At 33.3% G+C, this 22,072-nt stretch overlaps 1 protein-coding gene across 1 annotated transcript in view; it reads left to right on the top strand.

Annotated features, from left to right (window-relative positions):
• The window catches only part of LOC140442373 (fat-like cadherin-related tumor suppressor homolog), a 965,522-nt gene extending 944,086 nt beyond the window's left edge, over positions 1-21,436 (top strand). The window contains exons 24-26 of the mRNA XM_072533469.1: positions 11,119-11,421; positions 17,467-17,503; positions 21,249-21,436. Of these exons, the coding sequence (XP_072389570.1) occupies positions 11,119-11,421; positions 17,467-17,489 (326 nt within the window). The 3' untranslated portion in view covers positions 17,490-17,503; positions 21,249-21,436. The remainder of the gene's footprint in view (positions 1-11,118; positions 11,422-17,466; positions 17,504-21,248) is intronic.
• The last annotated feature ends 636 nt before the right edge of the window (positions 21,437-22,072 follow it).

The raw sequence follows: 22,072 nt of genomic DNA, 5'->3' as shown, positions 1-22,072 counted from the left end.
CACAATCCGTTTGGCGCATGATCAGACAAAAAATACACAAGAGCTTCAGTGGCCAATCTTGCCGAAAACGTATCTAAATACTCCAGTCGTCGAGTCGAAAATGCCACTCTACCTCTAAAAATCATTCGAACAAGCTGAATTTTGCAGAGAATATTAATTTTGGGACCCCAAAAAGATGCAAAAAAGCTTACCACTTTCACCCCCGGGCTTTAATTTTAATTTTAAACAAAAATGTTTATTAGCACTTTTTGTGTAGAATGAACTGTTCTCTCAGAAACAATGCTTGAAGCGACCGACGATTTTGAATGTCAGTCACGTGTGCGAAATCAATGTTCAATAAAATTTGTATCAGCTCGACGGTAAAAATTCAATATCTTTTGATCCAATTGTCCTCTCGACAAAAATTAAGATGCGTTTTAAAGATAAAGAGCGCAGCTTTTGTATGCTATTTTTGTATTTTGCCGCGAATAAACTCAGCTTTTATAAAGGTGTTAAATAGATAAACGTGGCGCGATTTTTGCCATTTTTTATGATTCTCATGAGATCAATACAATATATCTCTTTTATTGACTGACCACTATAAAGTTTTGATTACTAGAGCCTAACCTTCAAAACCTAAAGCACGAAATTTTAGTTTTGAATTGTGGCAACAAATGTCAGGCATTTGAAATATGCTTAAAAAACGTTGGATATAAAAGTTTACATAAACAATTTAAAACGTTTAAACTTTTTTTCAATTAAAGTAGTCCATTTTTCAAAAGAACCATACCTTTGCTATAAACTACACGTAAAACCGTCTTCTTGGAGGCATTTTTCGTGACGTGCTCGTGATCGTTTGAAATTTAAAGCATTAAATTCTGGGTTTTTAATCATATTTCAAATGCCTCATCTTTGTTGCCACAACTTAAAATTGAAATTTCATGTCATGTGTTTTAAAGATTGATCTCTAAAATGGAAATTTTACTACGACGGGTCAATGAAAGTGATCAATTTTATTGATCTCACGAGAATCGTAAAAATGGCAAAAATAGCGCAACGTTTATGTATTTAACACCTTTATAAAAACTGAGTTTATTCTCGGCAAAATACAAAAATTCCATACAATTGCTACACTCTTTACCTTTAAAACGCATCTGGATTTTTGTCGATAGGACACTCGGATCAAAATATATCGAATTTTTACCGCCGAGCTGATACAAATTTTATCGAACATTGACTTCGCGAACGTGACTGACATTCAAAATCGACGGTCGCTTCAGGCGTTGTTTCTGAGAGAACAGTTCATTCTACACAAAAAGTGCTAATGAATATTTTTGTTTAAAATTATCTTAGCTACATTTTTATTTGAAACATTTTTTTCTACGACGTACAGATTCTTGGTAAATCTATTTTTTTGCGTTTTTACCCCCCTACGAGGGGAATATTAGGGGGAAACGCGGGGTTAAAAGTGGTAAGCTTTTTTGCACCTGTTTTGGGGTCCCAAAATTAGTATTCTCGGCATTCAGCTTGTTCGTATGATATTTAGGGGTCAACTCTCTGACGACTGGACTAGAACTTTTCCGCGTATATCCATTTCCAATTTTGGACTTCCTGCATGATTTTGAAGAATAACCAACCACAGAATGTGTGACACAAAAACAAACTATTCGCACACAATCTTTAATTTTGTTAATTAAAGAAAATGCTTATTTTTTCAATATTTCTCCTAAATATTCTGTTACTATAAATATCTCTGTATATACCATTTTAACGTTACCAATGCTACACGAGCATACATAGTGTATATTCACTTTAGAAGCATTAAAAAATATGTAACACATTATTTTACATTGAAAGCATGTCGTCTAAAGCATATAAAAAGCCTTTAATGGGATTCGATTAAATTCTATCGTTAATTTTTAACTACGTTATTAACCACGTAGTTACTTCCGTGCAGAGTTTATCAACTCCGAGGGGTTTATGTGGTAGTTAATTTTAAACTTTTGTTTAACGTTTGATGCTGGATTTTAAAGAAGGGCTGAACATTTTCTCCCATTTTGTAACATCGTAAAGTATAAACCACGAAAGATATTCTGTTTTTTTTTTATTTCTGTATTCTCGTTTTTATATTTATAGACCTAATTTTACTACAAAGGCGATAAAAATGTATAAAGTAACAAAATATAATTGAGTGTCAAAATTACCTCATTTTAGGTTACCCTAGTTCTTCTCAGAGCCTTCTTTCAATGCGTTATTAATTATAACGTCATATAATGTATGACTCCATTCAATAGTCAATTCGATTCGATAATAGATTCGATACGATGATCGATTCAATTAGGTTCGATAATAGATTCGATTTGATTCGATATTAGTTTATATTCGATATTTGATTCGATTCGATTCAATTCTGATTCGATGATCGATTCGATTCGATTTCGATTCAATTCAATAATCAATTCGATTCGATAATCAATTAGATTTGATAATCGATTCCATTCGATTGTATTTTCAATTCGATTGAAAAATCGATTATATTCGATAAAATCAATTCTATTTTATTTGATAATTAAATCAATTCGATAATCGATTCAATTTAATCCGATAATAAATTAGATTAGATAATCGATTCGATTAAATTTGATATTTGATTCGATTCGATAATCAATTCGATTTCTTTAATCGCTTCGATTCGATTCGATAATCGATTCGTATCGGTAATCGATTCGATTTAATAATTCATTAAATTCGATAATCGATTCGTATCGGTAATCGATTCGATTTAATAATTCATTAAATTCGATAATCGATTCGTATCGGTAATCGATTCGATTTAATAATTCATTAAATTCGATAATCGATTCCAAGTATTTGATAATCGATTCTATTTGATTAGATAATCCATTAGATTCGATATACGATTCGATTCGATTTGATAATTATTGATTCGATTAGGTTTGATATTTGATTTGATTAATTTATTTATTAACAATTTGGGTTCAATCCTAATGGCTACTGATTGTGATCACGCTCATTGTGATGAAATAATCGGAATCTCTTTTTGGATACCTTCATTTACCAATCGTCTTATAGTTGGCAAATAAAATCCTAAAGCCTCAGTTACACGCTGAATACGAGGCAAAACAATTTTATTTACAGCATAATTTAAAACTTACTTTATGAACAGCAGAAATTGGTAATAAAGTTTGTCTAGCTTCCTTTTCTAATTGAAAATAGTTAAGTAATTTAAGTATCAGTACTTGTTCCTTTTCCGTATATCTTGGCATTTCTAAAATATTTTAATAAAAAAATAAATAATCCAAACCACACAATAATGCATAGCCCTGTGAAATAATGTCAAATAGACCTGTACAACGATCAGTCACTCTTTTACACTTAGAAAGCTCTCATTTTAAAATATCAATGAATCAAACGTAGGTTAGGAATCGACCGCAATATTTGTGTGTTTAATCACGGAACTACCGCTTTTTCCGACACATCTGACGTAATGCGTTAGAAAGAAATCGAAAAACTGTAACGCACCGAAAAAAGGCTCACAAGAAATTTACTACATTACATTATTTTAATTTTATGTAAAAAAACTTCTTGACGTACTTATACGTCATCGAGGTACGACTATTTTTATTATGCTCGAAGCTGAATGTATCCAGCAAAATTATATTGATTACTTATTAATCATATTCATTACTTTTGTATCATTAAAAATTACTTATAATTCAGTATATTCTCCTTTAAGTTCAATACACTTTTCCAACGATTGTCCATAAAACCTTCAAAATAATCATCTATGGCAGTAAAAACTTTTCATTTGATAAAAATGTATTCCATGTGTAAGTTTGTTGATATTTGAGAGCAGATGAAAGTCAAAGGGAGACAGATCTGGTATAGTTGCCAACAAATTATTGCAGAAAATCTTATCTTAAACTTATTACAAAGTCATTTGTATTTGAGTGGTATCGTTAAGTTTCGAGAGGTATCTACTATAAACAAATAGTCCAGTCACAGATGAACACAATGCTAGTGCTACCTAGTTTTGTTAGTAATCCCATTCAAGTAGAAACGACTTCATAATGACATGCACATAATAAATTCTAAAATAATTTGGTGGCGACTGTAAATAGATTATTATAAGCATTCGTAGTTTAATTCGATCAATTTCGCTTTTACAACATTGCTAGTATTAATAGATGCGCTGTCATGGGGTTAGATGTTTTTTTTTTTGACAAACCAAGTCTTTTATCACTACTTTTCGCTTGCAGTTTTTATAAACAAAATTTTTAACAACCCTTCATTTGTCTCGGATGTGAACAAGCTGATTCAGTTCAGCCTACCGTTTAATTTAGCAGTTCAAGATCATAGTGGTGAACCTAGTCTCATTAATAGTTTTTCGCGCACAATATCAGTTTGATTTTTTTGAAAATGTGTCAATTATGGATGTTTAAAGTGAGGATGGTCATCTATAAAGCTTAAAGGATCATGTTGAAACTCTTTAGCCTTGTTGAATACGATTGTTTTTGGAGTAGCATATCACCCAATACAGTTACTATTTCGGTATAAAATAGTTTTCATAGCCTTTAAACTTTTTTTAGAAAGAATTTTATTGCAGCAGGTTGTTTGTTTCCATTATAAAAGCGTTTATCCATTATTACTTTATTTATTACTTTCAAAGCTTAATAAATACTAAATGGCATATCGATTTGAAACGTTCTTTGCGTTCAGAACTATTGACAAAATTCGCTTTCAAGTACTGCTTCATCATTCTCATTTTTTACAACTGTACTTGAATTGTGGGCCTATTTATGGCAACTGGAACAGCTTATCCATCCCTCTGTGGAGCTTGAATAAAAGTTTCCGGTGTACAAGCAATCAGTGTCACTATCTTCGGCTTTTGAATATGACTCTACTTTTTAGTTTTTTTCAATTTCGATTTTTTACTCGTCTGTGATTTGGTTTGATCGGCTATCTTTCTTTTTGATGATTTCGCCTGCGTTTTTTCCTGTGCCAATTCCAGCTCCGTGTTGTAAGGCGAAGACGTTAAAATAGCGGTTTTGTCTCTTTTTTTTTTGATACGCGTTTCTGGGAATGATTTACTTTAGGGACTGCTACGATAGCTTTGGGAGTTAAAACTAGCGTCACTTTCTTTGGAGGATCCTGATTGAGGCTCTCTCTCTTGCACGACCCTAGTTGAGGTTTGGGAGTTTTCCCTTTAATGGACTATAGAATAGGATCTACTTGATTTTCAGGTTTATTGGGGTCAATTTCTATATCAGTTATAGCTCATGGCAATAAATCTGGTTTAGAAAAAACAGCCATATCCATAAGCCACACACCGATTGCTTTAAAACCATTTATCGCAGTAGCCATTGTAGCTGCTTCTAAATATGCACCACGGACTGAGGACGAAATTTGCTGACATGTTACTACTTCACTAAGATGTGCTCTAAACCATTTCCTGCCATAATATGCACTTAATGGCTTCATAAATGCAACATATAAGGTCTGTAGACGATGCGTGCAATGAGGTGGAAAAAATAGAATTTCCACCCCATTTTCCTTCTCATAATTAATTACTAGGACTAGATTTTTGGTATGCAATGAATAACCATCTAGCAGAAGCACAACCAATGAATCCTTTGAAGCTCTAGAATACTCGACAAACTTGTTAAACCATGAAAAAAACAATGTCTTATCTATCCACCCTTTTTCATTAAGCTCAACCCATCCACCAGCCACGAGGCCAATTAAAAACCCCTGTTGCATTCGCTTTCGGGAAAATATTACCATGGGAAGCATATAGGCTCCTAAGGCAGCGAAACAAAGTTCTGCAGTTATAGTTTCACTCTTCTCGGCGGATGCAAGCGCCCCAACTTGGCGCTTTTCTTTTGAAGCTATGATTTTATAAACCCCCTTTGGATTGACTGTAACTCCTGTTTTGTGTACGTTGAAAATGTTTTCTGCTTTTAATTTATATATCTGGACAGTTTCTTTCAACAGTTTTTTTTTCTTTCAACAGTTTAAAGAATTGTTGAACAGCCACTTTGTGAAATCCCATCGCACGGGCACCTGGCCTAGCCTCGGCCTTTCTGATTGACAACTCTTTGTCCCTGTCCAGAGCCATTTTATGATTTTTGTTAGAGGGGTGCTCAATCCTATTTTTATCAGCATGGCCAAAGGCAAGTTGTCTACATTCTTTCATGGTCAAGCCGAACAATCTTGTTTCCATATCTATTAGATAAGCAACAAGTTCTACTTCTTGTTTGGGAGTGAAAACAGGCCTTTTAGCGCCTAAAACTTTTGCAACAGAATAACTAACATTATCTCGATGTTTTTTGACATGACATACTATAATTAGCAGAGGAACAGCAAATGCAATTGATGCTCTGTAGTAACCCATATTACCAGTTACTACAACATTTACAGTCTGTTGCATGCTCTCTATTGACCACTTTTGACGATCAGTTTTCCTTTTGTAGGTAAACACCATCTGGAACAAAACCCAACATTTTGAAACTCGCATAAAATAAGATATTAGTTTTAAACTAAAATAGATAGGTCATAATGTTAACATATCATCAACTAGCCTATATTTGTCCACTGCTGAACGTAGATCTATCGTAAAATTTTCCACCGATTTCTATCTTGATCTTCTTTCATCCAATTTGTGGTGATTCTTTTTATCTCATTCGTCCATCTAGTCGGTGGTCGTCCTTTGTTTCGATATGCCTCTTGTCTTGGTCGTCATTCATGAATATTTCTGGTCCATCTATGAACCGTCAATCTGGCAACACGCCCGGCCCAGCCAGCTCATTTAGCCATGGCTATTTTTTCGACTGCATCCGTGACTCCTGTTCTTCTTTTTCAGTACTAATTTATGAATGCTTCCAATCTGTGCTGATATTAGTGCTCTTACCAAAGAATATAGACGCTTATATTCTTCTATATTCTTTCTAAGCGTCTTTCTTTTCTAAGCGTCTATATTCTTTGCTCTTACATCCAAAACTTGAAAAGGGTGTAACTCTCTGTTCCACAAAATCTAGTATATCAAAGATCTTTATCCTCCATTATTTTAAAAAATATTTCAAAAATATATTGTTTTATCTGAGGGAAAAATATTATTAATGCTTATTTCATTTGTACAACAGAAATCCGACAGAATCTCCGTTTTCATTTTTATTACTTAAGACGTGAAAATCACTTATAATGATCATATATTAATTTTGTAGAATCTAGTTTATTGTACTTGAGAGGTGTTCGTGGAAGCTTTGTCTTGTTTTTTTTTTTGGAAAATTGATAAACAATATAATAGTGCATTAGGATTTACGTCGGCTCAGATTGGTTAGTAACACTATAAACAAAGTATTTAGGTGACTAATAACACTTTTTTTATAAACAGTGCTTCTTTAGTGAATAAGAAGAAGAATAGTTTTTATTTTCCTATATATTTTCTTTCATCGATATAAACCATATTATATATGATGGCCAATCTTTTCGTATCACCTTGTAAAATCAATATAAATATATTAAGTTTGTTGAACATAAATGTGATCCCATGAGCAATATTATATGTTTTAGACAATATGCTTTAGTATGCCATAAAATGATATAAAAATCATAAGTACATACTCTTCGCATCCCTACATGGTGGACTGTCTTGCTTCAATGGTAGGCTAGAGTAAGATAGATTATTCACGCTTGGCGCAGTTTATACATACATTAGACATTTTTTAGATACTATTTGTAAAATAAATCAAATCTTGTACCAAAAAAGTTATTTTTTATATTTAATTTTAAAGAATCCGTTATTATCGTTAAGGTGTGTCACTTAAGTAAAGAAATTAATTAAAGATTGTATACATTAACAAATATTTTTTTACATTTAATGCTAGTTGGTTTGCTAAATCTAATTCCAAACTCGTTTTTGATGCCCTTGCTCAAATATTTTTCCAGAACCCCTTCTAATTTCCAGAAAGCTCATAGATCTTCATACTTGTATACTCGTAAAAACAAGCTGAAAATTACTAGAAATCCCTGTTTGTCCATATTCGTCAAAATTTATCGGCTGTATTTCCTGATATTTTCAAACCTACACCTACACAATCTGCAATATTCTTTACAAGAGATATTGACACAAAATAATAACTGATTCTCTGGTGAATATTTGAAAAATTATTTTTTGATTACTGCCTGGAAACGTTAAAAATCGGTAAGAATGGTTTTCGTTTCGTTATATTTTTATTTATTGCGAGAGAATGTATTTTTGGAACGACCTAAAAAATCGGGCTTTATTGATCACATTTGAGTTTTGGTTGAATTTGTTTAAGTTAAAAAAGTTTTGTAGGCTTCTAATCATTCTTTGCTGCAGTAATTAATATAGCAGTATTTTCAAATCTATGAATATAGAGAAATCAGGCAGAGTAATAGTAAAAAGGTAGAGTAAAAGAGTTTTGATAAGGAAGTCCAATTTCAAAAGATATTACTTTAATTGGTATACATTGTAATACATGATAGATATGACTTAGATTAAAATTTTCCAAAAATGTTGGAAAAGCATAATTGAAACACGAATGGAATGATATCAGTAAATTAAAAGAAGATATTTTCAGTTACGAAAAATAAATCATCGAAAGACAAACGCAATGTTTGAACATTGAGCCAAACATAGTGTAACATGTCAGGAGGAAGAATAACACGAAAAACTTTTTTAATAGAAAGAGATAAGGAAATTGAAGAACTAGAACAAGAAGATTGAATCTACAAGCATGTTGAGAAAAATAAAGATTGGCAATGAAATAGAAGTTAAAAATATAGAGAATTTTATTTTTTATTTGAAGTTCTACTTCCTAGTCCTATTTCGTACTAAGGCCTTCACCTCGTTTCAAAACTATCTTTTGCCTCTCATCTCGTCCATAATTGACCTTTTCCAAGTTTGTACTGGGTATCATCTTTTTCTTTCTCCTTACGGATTCGACTCTAGGACAGTTTTGGCAATACAGGAACTATTTCTACGAAGTGTATGGCCGATCCAGCCGCACTTTCTCGACTTTATTTTATTCTAAATCCCCTTCTGTTCGGTCAGGTGTAGCATATCTTCGTTTCTGATGGTATTAGGCCACAAAATACGAACAATTCTTCGTAGACATTTGTTAAATAAAACCTGCAGTTTGTCTATAAGGGTTTTTGTCACTTTCATGTGTCAACTATTATGACACTTCCAAGGTATATTAAATTGTTCACATTTTCTTGCTTCACATGTTATTTCTTGCTTTGATTCTCATGGATTTATTAATAATTATTTGGCTTCAATGGAAAGCTTCCATTTTATTTGCTTTAGTGAAAATTGTTGCCAATTGGTCAGCCACATCTTGGAACCTTTGCCCTAAGATGAATATCTCTCTCTCTCTCTCTCTCTCTCTCTCTCTCTCTCTCTCTCTCTCTCTCTATCTCCTCAGCCTGACCCCCCGGAGAGAGTATAGTGGTCATCGTGATGTCGTGTATTGTCCGTGTCTGAAGATCTCTGTCTCTGACAGAGATCTTCAGACGAAATTAAGTGTTGTGGTACGCCTACTTTTTTTAATATCTGCCATAAGTGTTGGTATTTGACCTTGTAGAAGGCTTTGCAATAATTTATAAAACAAATGTATACTGGGATATTGAATTCCCTAGATTTTTTATTATTTGTTTTATGTTTAGGAGGTGTTCTCGAGTACCTCTATTTTTGGTAAATCCAGTTTGCTCTTGTGGTATTTCTCTTTGTAGGAAAGTTTTCAGTCTCTCATTGATTATGTGTAGCATTATTTTGGCTAGCATGTGAGATAAGAGAGATGGTTCTATAGTTGTTGCATTTATGAAAGCTGCCTTTTTTATGTATTATCGTTATTGTAGATTTTGTCCAGTCATCAGGCATTTGATTGGAATGCTATATTTTGTTACAGAGCAAGTGGAGCAATTTTATTCCGGTTTTTTCTGTGGTTTTGAGCATTTCTGCTGTTTTTATATCTCGACCTGGTATTTTGCGATACTTAAGTTTACTGATCTCCAGTCTTATTTTATTCTGGAGTACATTAGGTTTTTCTAATGTTTTTTCAGGGGTTTGATAAACAAATTCATGGCGTTGATCATCTTTTAGATCCCGGCAATATAATCTCTATGTTTTTGCTATATCTTCTGTGTTGGTTCTCAGGGTTCCTGTGTGGTCTTCAAAGGCACAAGTTCTGGCTTTAAAGTCTCTTATTATGTAGCGTATTTTTCTAAATAGACCTCTTGGCTAACGGTTTTGATCGCGACTCTCAATTTCATTACATATATTGTAATAGTATTGTTGTTTATCAGCCTTGCATCTTCGTTTAAATCTTTGTTGAGGTGTTTTAAACTAATTTTTTCCCTTTCACTATGTACATCACTTTGACAAAAATTTCTTCTATTCTGAATTATGTTAAAGGTTTTATCTGTTATCCAGTGTTTCTGTTAGAGAGCAGAGATGCCTCAAATTTACTGCTTGGATATCACTATTTTTTCTCTATAACTGATTTATTATTATTGATTTTATACCTTGTTCTATATCTGATTTTTCGTTAAGAATTTTGATTTTGTGGTTTAATTCTGACCGAATTTCTATTTTTATATACTCTTTCTTTAACATTTCAAGTTCTCGTTTTCGATGTACTTCCTATTTAATGAACCACTGCAAGCTTTAACTTTATTTTAGCCACAAGCAGTACATGATTTAATGGTACATCTGCACCAGAGAGAGTTGAGACTTTGGTATTAGATATACTAGATTTGTTATTGATGCATTTTTTGAAAATTACTTGAACCGTTCTTAGAATATAAACACTGTTTGCCGATATATATTGTTTGAGTTGTGAAGTTTCTAGTAACAGTATCGTGGTAGTAGGCTAAGTGTTCTGTATACTGAAAATGTGTTCAAACTTCAGTACAGGATTGTCATAAAATTCAAATAAATTTTAAAGCTACAAATATTAGCTTTTTTGTTTTTTTTTATCAATTTAACAATTTTACACAAAACTCAACTTTGTGGATCGTTTAAGACACCGTTTAGAAAATACATAATTTCAATATAAATCTAAATATATTGAAACAACCTAAAACTTTCAATAGGTTATCATTGGGATTGTTCAGATTGGGCCAGGCACAGTCAGACGTTGCCCAACATAACCGAGGTACCGGGTAGCGAAATTCCCGACTCTTCCAGTTTTCACAGTAATGAAAGCAACGAATCCCACTATCATCCTCACTCTTCCTCGGTGTCGGGATATCACATGGACCCTCGCAGAGACATTGCTACGCTAAACGAAGATATCGAAACGGAATACAATGCGGACAACATCTATAGAATGAATCGAATCAGCCCGAATTTCAGCGCTATCGATAGCGGTAACGAAGATTTTAGATTCGCCACAGGTATTTTTTATTTTATTTTTTATGTTTTTGTTTGTTTTGTTTACGACATATATCCAAGAGTAGGTCTAAGAATTACTATATTTGCAATTTCCCCGTACTTTAGTTTAGGTTTAGGTTATTCAAATAATAATTTCGGTTCGATTTTTTCTTCGAGTACCTTAATGTGGGATTAAATAATGAATTAATAATTTTTAATATAATAATTTAATTTAATTTAAATTTAATTTAATAATAAAGAATAAAGAAAGCCAAAGAATCATGGATTAAAGAACAATTTGTAGAAATGGAAAACTATAAGAGGAAGTAAAATACATTTATTATACACAAAAAAGTTAAACAAATTACAGGCCCGCAAAAGAGACATAAACTAGAATTGCTTAAAAACAAGGAAGCATTGCCCAATTAAATGGTGACACAGGACCCGAAATCCTAAAAGAAGAAGTGGACCTAGCAATTAAAAATCTCAAAACCGGAAAAACAAATGGATCTGACGAGGTTTCCAATCAATTATTAAAGCTAATTAGTGATATATTGTGACGACTGTGATTTTAGACAGCAGACTGTAAAACACAGATTGAAATTAAATAAAAATATATTCGAAATAAATAAAGAACAAAATAAAATTAAATCCTAGTTACATGCAATCCAAACAGCAATTACATGCGTTAAAACACGCACAGATAGTAGGGAACGGGTCGAAGGAATAGAGATGGAACGGGCCAATCAACACTCGGTCCGACGGGGAACAGACGGTGTCCAATCAGTACTTGGACACAGAAGAGAATAGGTCTGTCTCAGATCAATACTTTAAGACCAAGTAGGGAGCTGCCACTAGATTAATACTCAAGCAAAAGCGGTTGGTCTTCAGTCAATACCCTAGGACCAGTTGTCCTCTAGCGCACATCGATGGAGGATGAACTTCTGGTAAGGAATGCGTGACTACGAAGCGCTGACGGTATCGAGGCGATGCGAAACCTTACAACATCAATAATGCTACACATATTCAACACAATATTTTTACCGGAATTTGTCGGAATTGTTTGCGGAAAGCAAGCTAATACAAAAGAATGTTCAGAACATGGAAAAATATGACTAAAAGCTAACTGCTAAAAATATTTCTAAGGATCATCCATAACCGAATTTATCAAAAGTTGGAAATCGACATTAACAATATACGGATGGGATTCAGACAAGGGCTAGGTACTTGAGAAGCTCTCTTCGCTGTGAGCATGTTGACACAAAGATGTCTAGATGTAAATCAAGAAACACATGCCTGTTTTATAGATTTTGAAAATGCGATTGATAGGGTACGCCATGATAAACTGAGAGACAGTCTTGAAAGAAAAAACATAGATAATACAGGCCTGCGAATAATTCTGAATTTGTATGGGAATCAGAAGGTCAGAGTATTTAAATTGAGAAGAAACATGTGTACAACATTGTACGAATAAATTAAACAACTGAACTCGATTTAATATTCAGCACTATTTTGCATAAGTCTAAATAGCCACTTCCTAAATTCTAGTTAAAGAAAATTTTGCCCAAATTATTTCATAAATGTGATGAAGTTAGTGACTAGTGTTAGTTTGGATTCAAGAATTGGATAGAGAGAAACCATCTTTATTTCAAAATCACCTAAAAAATAAAAGGATGTGTTTCTGTGTTGAAAAGAATATGAGAAGCTAGTTTAAGTCTTAGAAATGCGGATAGCATTCTACAATATAAAACACAAACTAATGAAAATGCTTTTTAAGAGTTAGGATCGGAATCTAAATGGATAATTTCATTATAATTCAGAATGGCAATATCATTATTATAATAATGATGATATTGCCATTCTGGTTTGGACTAAGCAACAATAGAAAAGAAACTGTTGGGGAGGGAATTTCATACTAGGGAGAGAAAAGGGATCCTTACTATCTTCATATCTTCTATATGACTAAACTTGTAACATAAATGGTATATTTATTCATAACATGAGATCTGTCTACAACATAGGAATATTGACAGATGACATATATACGGCCTTCGTTGTCTTATAAATGTCCCCAGCCTTATAATCGAAGCTTTAAATTTAAATATTAACATTGCGAAGTTACCGAACCAAAATGGCAACTATGCCGAATATTAAGAACGAAAAGTTGTGAAGAAATGCTCAATACTACCAGAAATAGAGTACCAGACACTAGCCTCGACTGCAGAACTTTTCAGCTGACGTGACGATGAATAATGAACGCCTATTCTGATTACCTGGGTAGTAGAAAATTTTGCGAGTATCCTACTCTTACATTTGTTTTGTTCCGCTTTTCTTTTTTCTCCCGTGATATTTGTTTTCAGTCTATTACAAGAAACAACATTAACACACGTCTTTAATATAATTCATCCCATTTTATTCAATTCTAATAAGTATATATTTTATACATCAAGGTGCATAGATTTTAATCTTAAATATCTTTTTTATTTATAACTCACGTTTGACTATTTTATGGGCAAGTAAAATTATCTCAGATTTCCGGATACGGCCAGATTTACAGACATTATGCGAGTAAAAACAAAACTATCTAGGTTTAAAACACATTATGGTGAAACATAGCTTTTTGAATCTCCTGTATATAAACTTGTTTCGTTACCACATACAGCATACATTGTTTTTCATTCATTTTGATTTCGCTTTGATTGTTTGATATTTAAGTTATGCATTATTGCATTTCTTTGCATGTTTTTTTAATTCTGCGATATACAATAATCATTGGTAATATTTCATACTGGTGCAACATGCAAACCACCATGAAAGTCATGAACTATCTAAAAAAATTAAATATTTGGCCCGAGAGTTCAAGCCACAACTTCCCATTGAAGACCATAATGGGGAATAAAAACCGACATAGAGAGCATTGCAAAGATACTTACGGTCAACATCGGAAAAACAAAAATAATGATCTTAGACATGGCAAATAATAATCTATTGCACATACAACAAGTGGCGAATTTCGTAGTGATTGACAGCTTTTCAGAAATGAAGCGTAGAGTAGCAATGGTCCAATAATAACAAGGAATACTTAAGTTGGGCAATCCCCCTTATTTTTCCCATTGATAAATACGTATCTTAGACATAGACTCTCAAAAAAGTCGGTAGAAGTAAGATCGAAGCCTTAGGGTACGGACATACCGAAGTGATGGTATTCTCCTAGATACTGCCTTTTTTATTTATAGGATGAGTCGAAAGCTGGCGATTTAAAGAATTACAAGTGATCCACTACTTTTCACTTGAAGACATGCATTCACTGTCGTCACTACTGTTGCTCATGTACATAATTTTATAATTTAAAAAAAGCTAACTTTCCCGGAACACATGTCAGTCACCTCAGAAACCGCAAAGAACACTGAAAGGAAAGTATCTTGGGTGTGTTCTTCACGTCATCAATGTAAACCTTGACCGCGACCGCGACCTCCACCGCGCACATCCATGTATCTTCGGTATGTCCGTACTCTTAGAAATGTGGGTTTACAGAAGAATTTTATGCGTGTCGTGGACAGAACACGGAACCAATATGTCTATTCTGAGAGCTTTATATAAAAGACAGGCTGTTAAAAAAAGTAAAGCGAGCATACCTAAATTACTTCGGCCACATAACCAGACGAACAGGGACCATGGAACTATTAGTAGTAGAAGGAAAGGTAGACGGCTGAAGACCAAGAAAAAGATCTCCAACCCGATGGGCAGACCAAATAAGACAGCAAGATAACAATATTTAAACTGTCACCACGCCCTGACTGGGGTTGAATAATGAAGACTGCGCTAACAGCCTTAGTTCTTCGAAAAAGATGAAGTTATCAATATTTCGCGAGAAGATTAAATAGCAGCCATTGTACTATATAGAGAATCGAGTGGCATTTTCGAGAAACTAGCAGCAATTAATGAAGGTCTGGAAGTGATCGAAACTGTAAAACTTACGATGCTGATGACAGGTTTATTGTTTTGACTGCCTTAAGAAATCGACACTTAACATCAGTGCAGACCAAAATGAAATTGGCGAATTTCGGAGCATAGAAATAAGTAAGTGGACGGAACGTTGACTGTTCAGCGAAGCTGGGTTGAAGGCTTGCAAATTAGCAAGTAATCAATAGCTGATTATTTAATGTGAATTTTTTCGTATGAACCGCGTTGGGAGGTGAAAGGTGAAGAATTTATGAGTATGTCTGGAACCATATAGGTGGATGGTGTAAGATGGCGCAAAAGACCATTTATAAACAAAAATAAAATATTTATTGCGCTTATAGAGAAGTGCCCAAGTGGTATATTTGAACGTTTCGTGGAAAGTCTCGTAGAATTGAAGACATGGTCCAAAATAAAGTGGGCAAAACCAAATATTAACAAGTTTATTGATTTCGTATTCTTCCCTAAAACTTGCAACTAAAATTTTACAAGTACTAATAAAATAGAGGATAAGTTTAGCAGATGAACAACAGGATTTTCGTAGTGGAAGATCGTGTACAGATGCAATATTCGTTATAAAGCAAATTACTGAGAAATCATTAGAGTATAATAGTCCAGCATTGTTTTGTCTGATTGACCTAAAGAAAGCGTTTGACAGAGTAAGACTCAAAGATGTAATCTATCTTCTGTATAATAGAGAAGCTCCCCTAAATATTATAAAAACTATCGAAAACATCTACCAAAACAACAAAATGGAAGTCAGAATAGATGGACAATTTACAGAACCTATAGAAATAGGCAGCGGAATAAGACAAGGGGATTCATTGAGCCCCATGCTCTTTAATTTAATCATGGATGAAAACATCAAAAGCGTTGACAAAGGAAGAGGATACAGAATGGGAAACAAAGAAATAAAATTACTCTGTTACACAGACGACGCAATATTGATAGCCCAAGATGAAGATAGTCTGCAAAGACTGGTCCACAGATTTAACATAAGAGCAAAAGAATTTAATATGACAATCTCATCTCACAAAACTAAAACAATAGTAGTCAACAAAAAACCAACCAGAAGTTAAATAGAAATTGATGGCATCAGTATTGAACAAGTAATGGAAATAAAATACCTGGAAATTAGACTGTCTAGCTATGGAGACCTGGACAAAGAAGTGAGAGATCAAGTACAAAAAGCAAATAGACTGGCAGAATGCCTTAATTTAATAACACTATATGGCGAAACAGACGCATTAACACTGAGATAAAGTCAAGAATTTATAAAGCCATTGTAAGGCCAATAATGGCATATACCTCAGAAACAAGGCTGGACACAGCCACAACGCAAAGGCTACTGGAAACGGCAGAGATGAGAGTACTGAGAAGAATTACAGGAAATACGCTGAGCGATCGAAAGAGAAGTGAAGACATTAGAAGACAATGGAACGTACAGTGTATAAATGAATGGACACAAAATAGAAAAAAGAATGGAATAACCAGATAAGCAGAATGGAGGAGACCCGTGCCTTAAAAATAACAAGAGATAAGTCACCAATCGGCAGAAGAAGTATCGGACGACCGCGCAAAAGATGGAGTGACAACCTTCCATAGAGGTATGAATCCGCCAATGAACAAGCAGAATTGCTTATAAAGAGGAAGAAGAAAAAGAAGATTTCGTATTCAAACGTCCGCTCTTTATGGTGTCGTTTAATTGTTACAAAATTAAAAAAATATGCAAATAAAACCCAAAGCTTTATTGGGTAATAATAACTTTCAAGTGAATTGATATAACGAAATGAATGAAAATACGGGAAGTTAATAAAGCTTGTATACAGGATAGTTTTGAGTTGTATTCAAAAGCTATATTTCACTGTAATGTCTTAAAAATCTGAAAGATGTGAGTTAATTTGGGATCATTTTATCTTCAACTTGTCCAAAAATGATCAAAATTGGGCTACAAATAAAAAAGTTGTTTAAGATCAAAATTTGCTCATATTGTAAGACAACCATTTATATGCACCTGAGAGTAGATTACCAATCAACAACTGACTCATTTAATTTTTCGATTAATCTAAAACAACTCTGTAAATAAAATTGATTATTTTCATTTGTAGTGTGGAGAGAGACTTCCTTTTAATATATTTAAGTTCAGTAAGTGGAATGGGTGATTTTTGTGTGTACACACTTTGAAATAATACCCATTGAGGATGATTTTATACTAACAGCATCTTTATTTTAATGATATGCGTTGTGTGCGAGGTTAATGAAAAATATTTTCCAACAATTATATTTTAGTTTTATGGTGGTAAAAAGTGTATATAATAAATTTCTATATATAAAACAAAAAAACTAAAATCAAGTAATGAAAAGGAAAATATCGACAACCGGAATGACACTATAATTTTATTGGATGTGATACAAATTTAGTCAATTTAATTATACCTAGATACAGAAATTTTATTGGGAACATAAATAGAAATGTTTAAGGAGTAAAAGTATGCCTAAAATTTATGCTCGAAGAAAAACACATTACAAGTAATTAAATTAATCCAGTCGTCAGAGATTTGACCCCTAAAAATCATACGTACAAGCTGCGTACAATTTTGCAGAGAATATTAATTTTAAGACCCCAAAAAATGCAAAAAAGTTTACCACTTTAACCCCCGGGCTTCCCCTAAAACCTGCCTTGTAGGGGGGTAAAAACGCAAAAAAATCGATTTGCCAAGAATCTATACGCAGCAGAAAAAAATGTTTCAAATAAAAAGTGTAGCTGAGATAATTTTGAACAAGAATATTTATTAGTACTTTTTGCGTAGAATGAAGCGTTTTCTCAGAAACAACGCTTGAAGCGACCGGAGATTTTGAATGTCAGTTTCGCGCGCGAAATCAATATTAAATATAATTTGTATCAACTCGACGATAAAAAATCGATATCTTTTGATTAGAGTGTCCTATCGACAAAAGTCAAAATGCGTTTTATAGGTGAAGAGTGCAGCTTTGATATGCATTTTTGTATTTTGCCGCAAATGTAGTCATTTTCTTTAAAGCTGTTCAATAAATAAAGCTTTTTACGATTCCCATGAGATCAATAAAATTTATTTCGTATTGAAATTTTTTATTTGAAACATTTTTTTCTATGGCGTACATATTCTTGGTAAATTGATTTAATTCCGTTTTTCCCCCTCTACATGGGGGGTTTTAGGGGAAAGCCCGGGGGTAAAAGTGGTAAACTTTTTTACTTCTTTTTTGGGTCCCAAAATTTAAATATTCTCGGCAAAATTCAGCTTGTTTGTATGATTTTTAGAGGTTCAGTAGCATTTTTGTCTCTGACGACTGGAGTAATTATTTGTATTTTGATCAACTTATACAGGGTGTCCTATGTTAATAAATAAGTGTAAATAAGCCAAGTCGTGAGACAAGGTTGCACTATATCCTCATTTTTGTTCAAAATTGATGTAGAAAAGATATTAGAGGTTGCGCAACAGAGCTAAAAGGATTAAAAATAGACGATATTATATACAGGAAGTGAGACCTGGTAACTTATAGGAAGATCTCTGTATCGTGTTAAAGGTTTCAAAATGTGGTGTCTTAGAAAATTGCTCATATTTCGATAGGTAAACCACGTTACAAATAAAGAGGTCCTAAGAAGACCTACTATCCAAAAAGAACTCATCGTAATGGGCAAAATTGAAGGGCGAATATCACCTTGTCGCAATCAACATTCATGGTTTAGAGACCGGAAAGTTGTGCGATATACCTGATAGCACAATAATCAGAAGAGAGGAAGGGGATCCCTGTGCATTCTACAACCAGTATAAACGTCTACATGCTGCATGGCACCAAAAGAAGAAGAATTGATAGGAGGGAGAATATAAAACGGTAAAAGTATACAGAATATATAGACAAAAATCCCACCACATATAAAAACACAAGGAATTAGGTGACTAGGATCCGTGAACAGGCTATCAGAAACGGAAGTACAAAGAAAAATTCTGAAAGGAAGTTTAAAATAAAAGAGACCTACTTCTATCATACTAAAATTGGAAGGAATATTGAGTCGACAACGAGATAGAATCGTTTGATTTGTTTACCAAAAACTTGTAACTGCAATAAAACGACACATTATTTATTTTATACACTGACGACCACATTCTTTTATTAAATGAAACAATCAATCTAATGTTACATCTGTTTTCTTTTTAATAAACGCAGTGCCTTTGATTATTATTAAACCCAGTGAGTATCTATACATTATTGAACCAATTGCATGAGTTAGCTTTTGCATGAATGTATCATTTGTATAGATGCAACATTTTAGATATTTGTGTATAAGGATTGAAGATGTGCAACAAGTTTTGTTGATTATTCAGTAATGAAAGAAAAGGTTCTGTTTCTATGGTCAAAATTTAAAATTCGTGTTACTCTAAATCCAAATAACAAAAGAAAAATTATTTTTTTAAATTCAGGTCTTCCATAGTAATCCTAATACATTATCTTAAGGGTGACAGGTGACATTAACATAAATTAGATGAAATAAAAACATGATTTAGCACAATGCTGCTTGCTTTCGGTCTACAGAATATTTCACTAATTTTTTTAATTATTTTTGTTTTGATATATTGAAAACTATTAAATCGATTTAAGTGAAGCTTGCTATCTACGTTACCTACAACATTGTGGCCCCAATTGCAACAACATTGGCTCATTAAGATGATAAAGGGTTTTTATCATAGAAATAATCCGAATGGACTAGGCATAGTGAGCAAAATAATGAAACGCGGAGCACTCGATCGGTAGTATATCTATCTCTCTTTAGCAGCTCTCATCTCTCTTTATTAATTTATTTAAAAATAATTTTTTTTTAGTAATGGGACATATAATATATTAAAGAGCTTTGCCATTTTGATTGGTTAACATATTTAAAAAGATGATTTAATTAATAAAACTTATACATGGATATAATAAATGCACCTCCCACCTCCAGACTTCCATTGCTCCTTTTTATAGTTTGGATCACGCCCGTCTGACAGACAAAGATAGCTATACCACTTTAAGTAAATATTGTCGTTTCACCTCTATTCACAGAGCGTCCCATACCTTACCTAGTCTATTCTTATTATTATGTCTATGGACGCAGGAAATAATATTGTCTGATTGCTTTCGCGATTTTTGGTTCGTATATATTTGTCTCATGCTTCAGTATGAAAAATTTGACATAAGTTATGTCAACTATTGGAGGTGACTGTTATTAAGAAAAAGAAAACATATGAGTGCTTTTTGGAATTCTGTTTTACTTTTTACATAAAAACTCACTTAAACTGTGTTTTCTTATTAAAAACTGAACGTTTAATTTTCATTGTTCATAAGTTAAACTTTTGCTTCACTTCCATCATTTTAGAGCTACTTATCATTGTAAAATGAACTGATGATGTGTGTGGATGTGTATACGAAACGTCTTCTTTGATAAAGGATGAACTAGTAAGTATGCTATAAAAAAATAATTTTAATAAACACATCGTGAATCTATAGATGATTCAAATAAATAGATGATCAAAAAAGTATTTAAAAATTACAAAAATCCGCTGTTAATATCTTTGTTATAGTTTTTAATAAAATTGAAAAAGTTTACATGTTGTATAACGGACTTCGCCGTCGTGTAAATGGACTCTACCAACTGTTTACAGCACCTTATCAAGGCGCTACTCCCGGGAGGCCGCGCTGAGTAGATATTTGAATTAAGGAATCATTTCAATGATTTCGCCTTTCTTATTTGACAACCAACTAAACTGCGCTTGTATTTTCAATCCTTATTTATAATTTGTTGTTGACAGTAATAATTATATATCAGATATTAACGTTTCCCAGCAAAATCTAAACGGTATATTTTTTTTTGTAGCCGATAGTTATACACGTCATCCAAATTCTTACCTCCCAAGCCACGAATACAACATTCCCACGGAAGTCGACGATTGCCTACATAGTCCCGAAGGAGAATCGGACGACGTCGAACCCTACGGATTCCCTAGTAATAGAAATAGAAGGAAAAACTGTGATGATGATATTGCTTCCGTAATTACCACATTAGGTAAGTTACTGTTTTATTAAATTTTTTACATACATATTATATTTTTATAAATATAAAATCACTGAAGTCAACTGTTAGAGTATCTTCCTTGAATATTTTCACTGTATCATTCAGCACTGCGACCGATAGTGAGCTATGGATGTGAAACTTGGATATTGACTATACAATATATATGAAATGAAATATATAATATATATTTATATAAAGAACCACCTTTACCTCAGTATGTCCGCCTAAAACGTCTTTAATAAGCAGGCCATGTATTTAGGATGGAAGAAAACAGGCTTTCAAAAAAACTGTTAAATACAAGAATACAGAGGAAGACACCTATTGGAAGACCGAGAAAGCGATGGGAGGATAATGTAGATGACGACGCAAGAATTCTCCTAGAGACCGTAACGATTGTAGAGGTTTGATGAGGGAGGCTAGGGCTCGAATTGGGCTGTAGAGCTATAGGATGGATCCTTCAACGCTGTTAAAACTTTGTAGGTCATTTCTTGATTATGGGGTTAGTTACCCAGGAATTACGAATGTTCACCATAACCTAAAGTGTTCTTCCATCCTCTAGTCTCACAAGGGCTCTTCTGGCTGCTCCAGTTTAGGCCGTGCTTGCTTGGGTTTCTTCACTTTATTAT

This window comes from Diabrotica undecimpunctata, chromosome 1, assembly GCF_040954645.1.
Source record: "Diabrotica undecimpunctata isolate CICGRU chromosome 1, icDiaUnde3, whole genome shotgun sequence".
Classification (NCBI taxonomy): Eukaryota; Metazoa; Arthropoda; class Insecta; order Coleoptera; family Chrysomelidae; genus Diabrotica; species Diabrotica undecimpunctata.
Note: the sequence above shows the minus strand (reverse complement) of the source record. Positions and strands in the feature narration are given on the sequence as shown.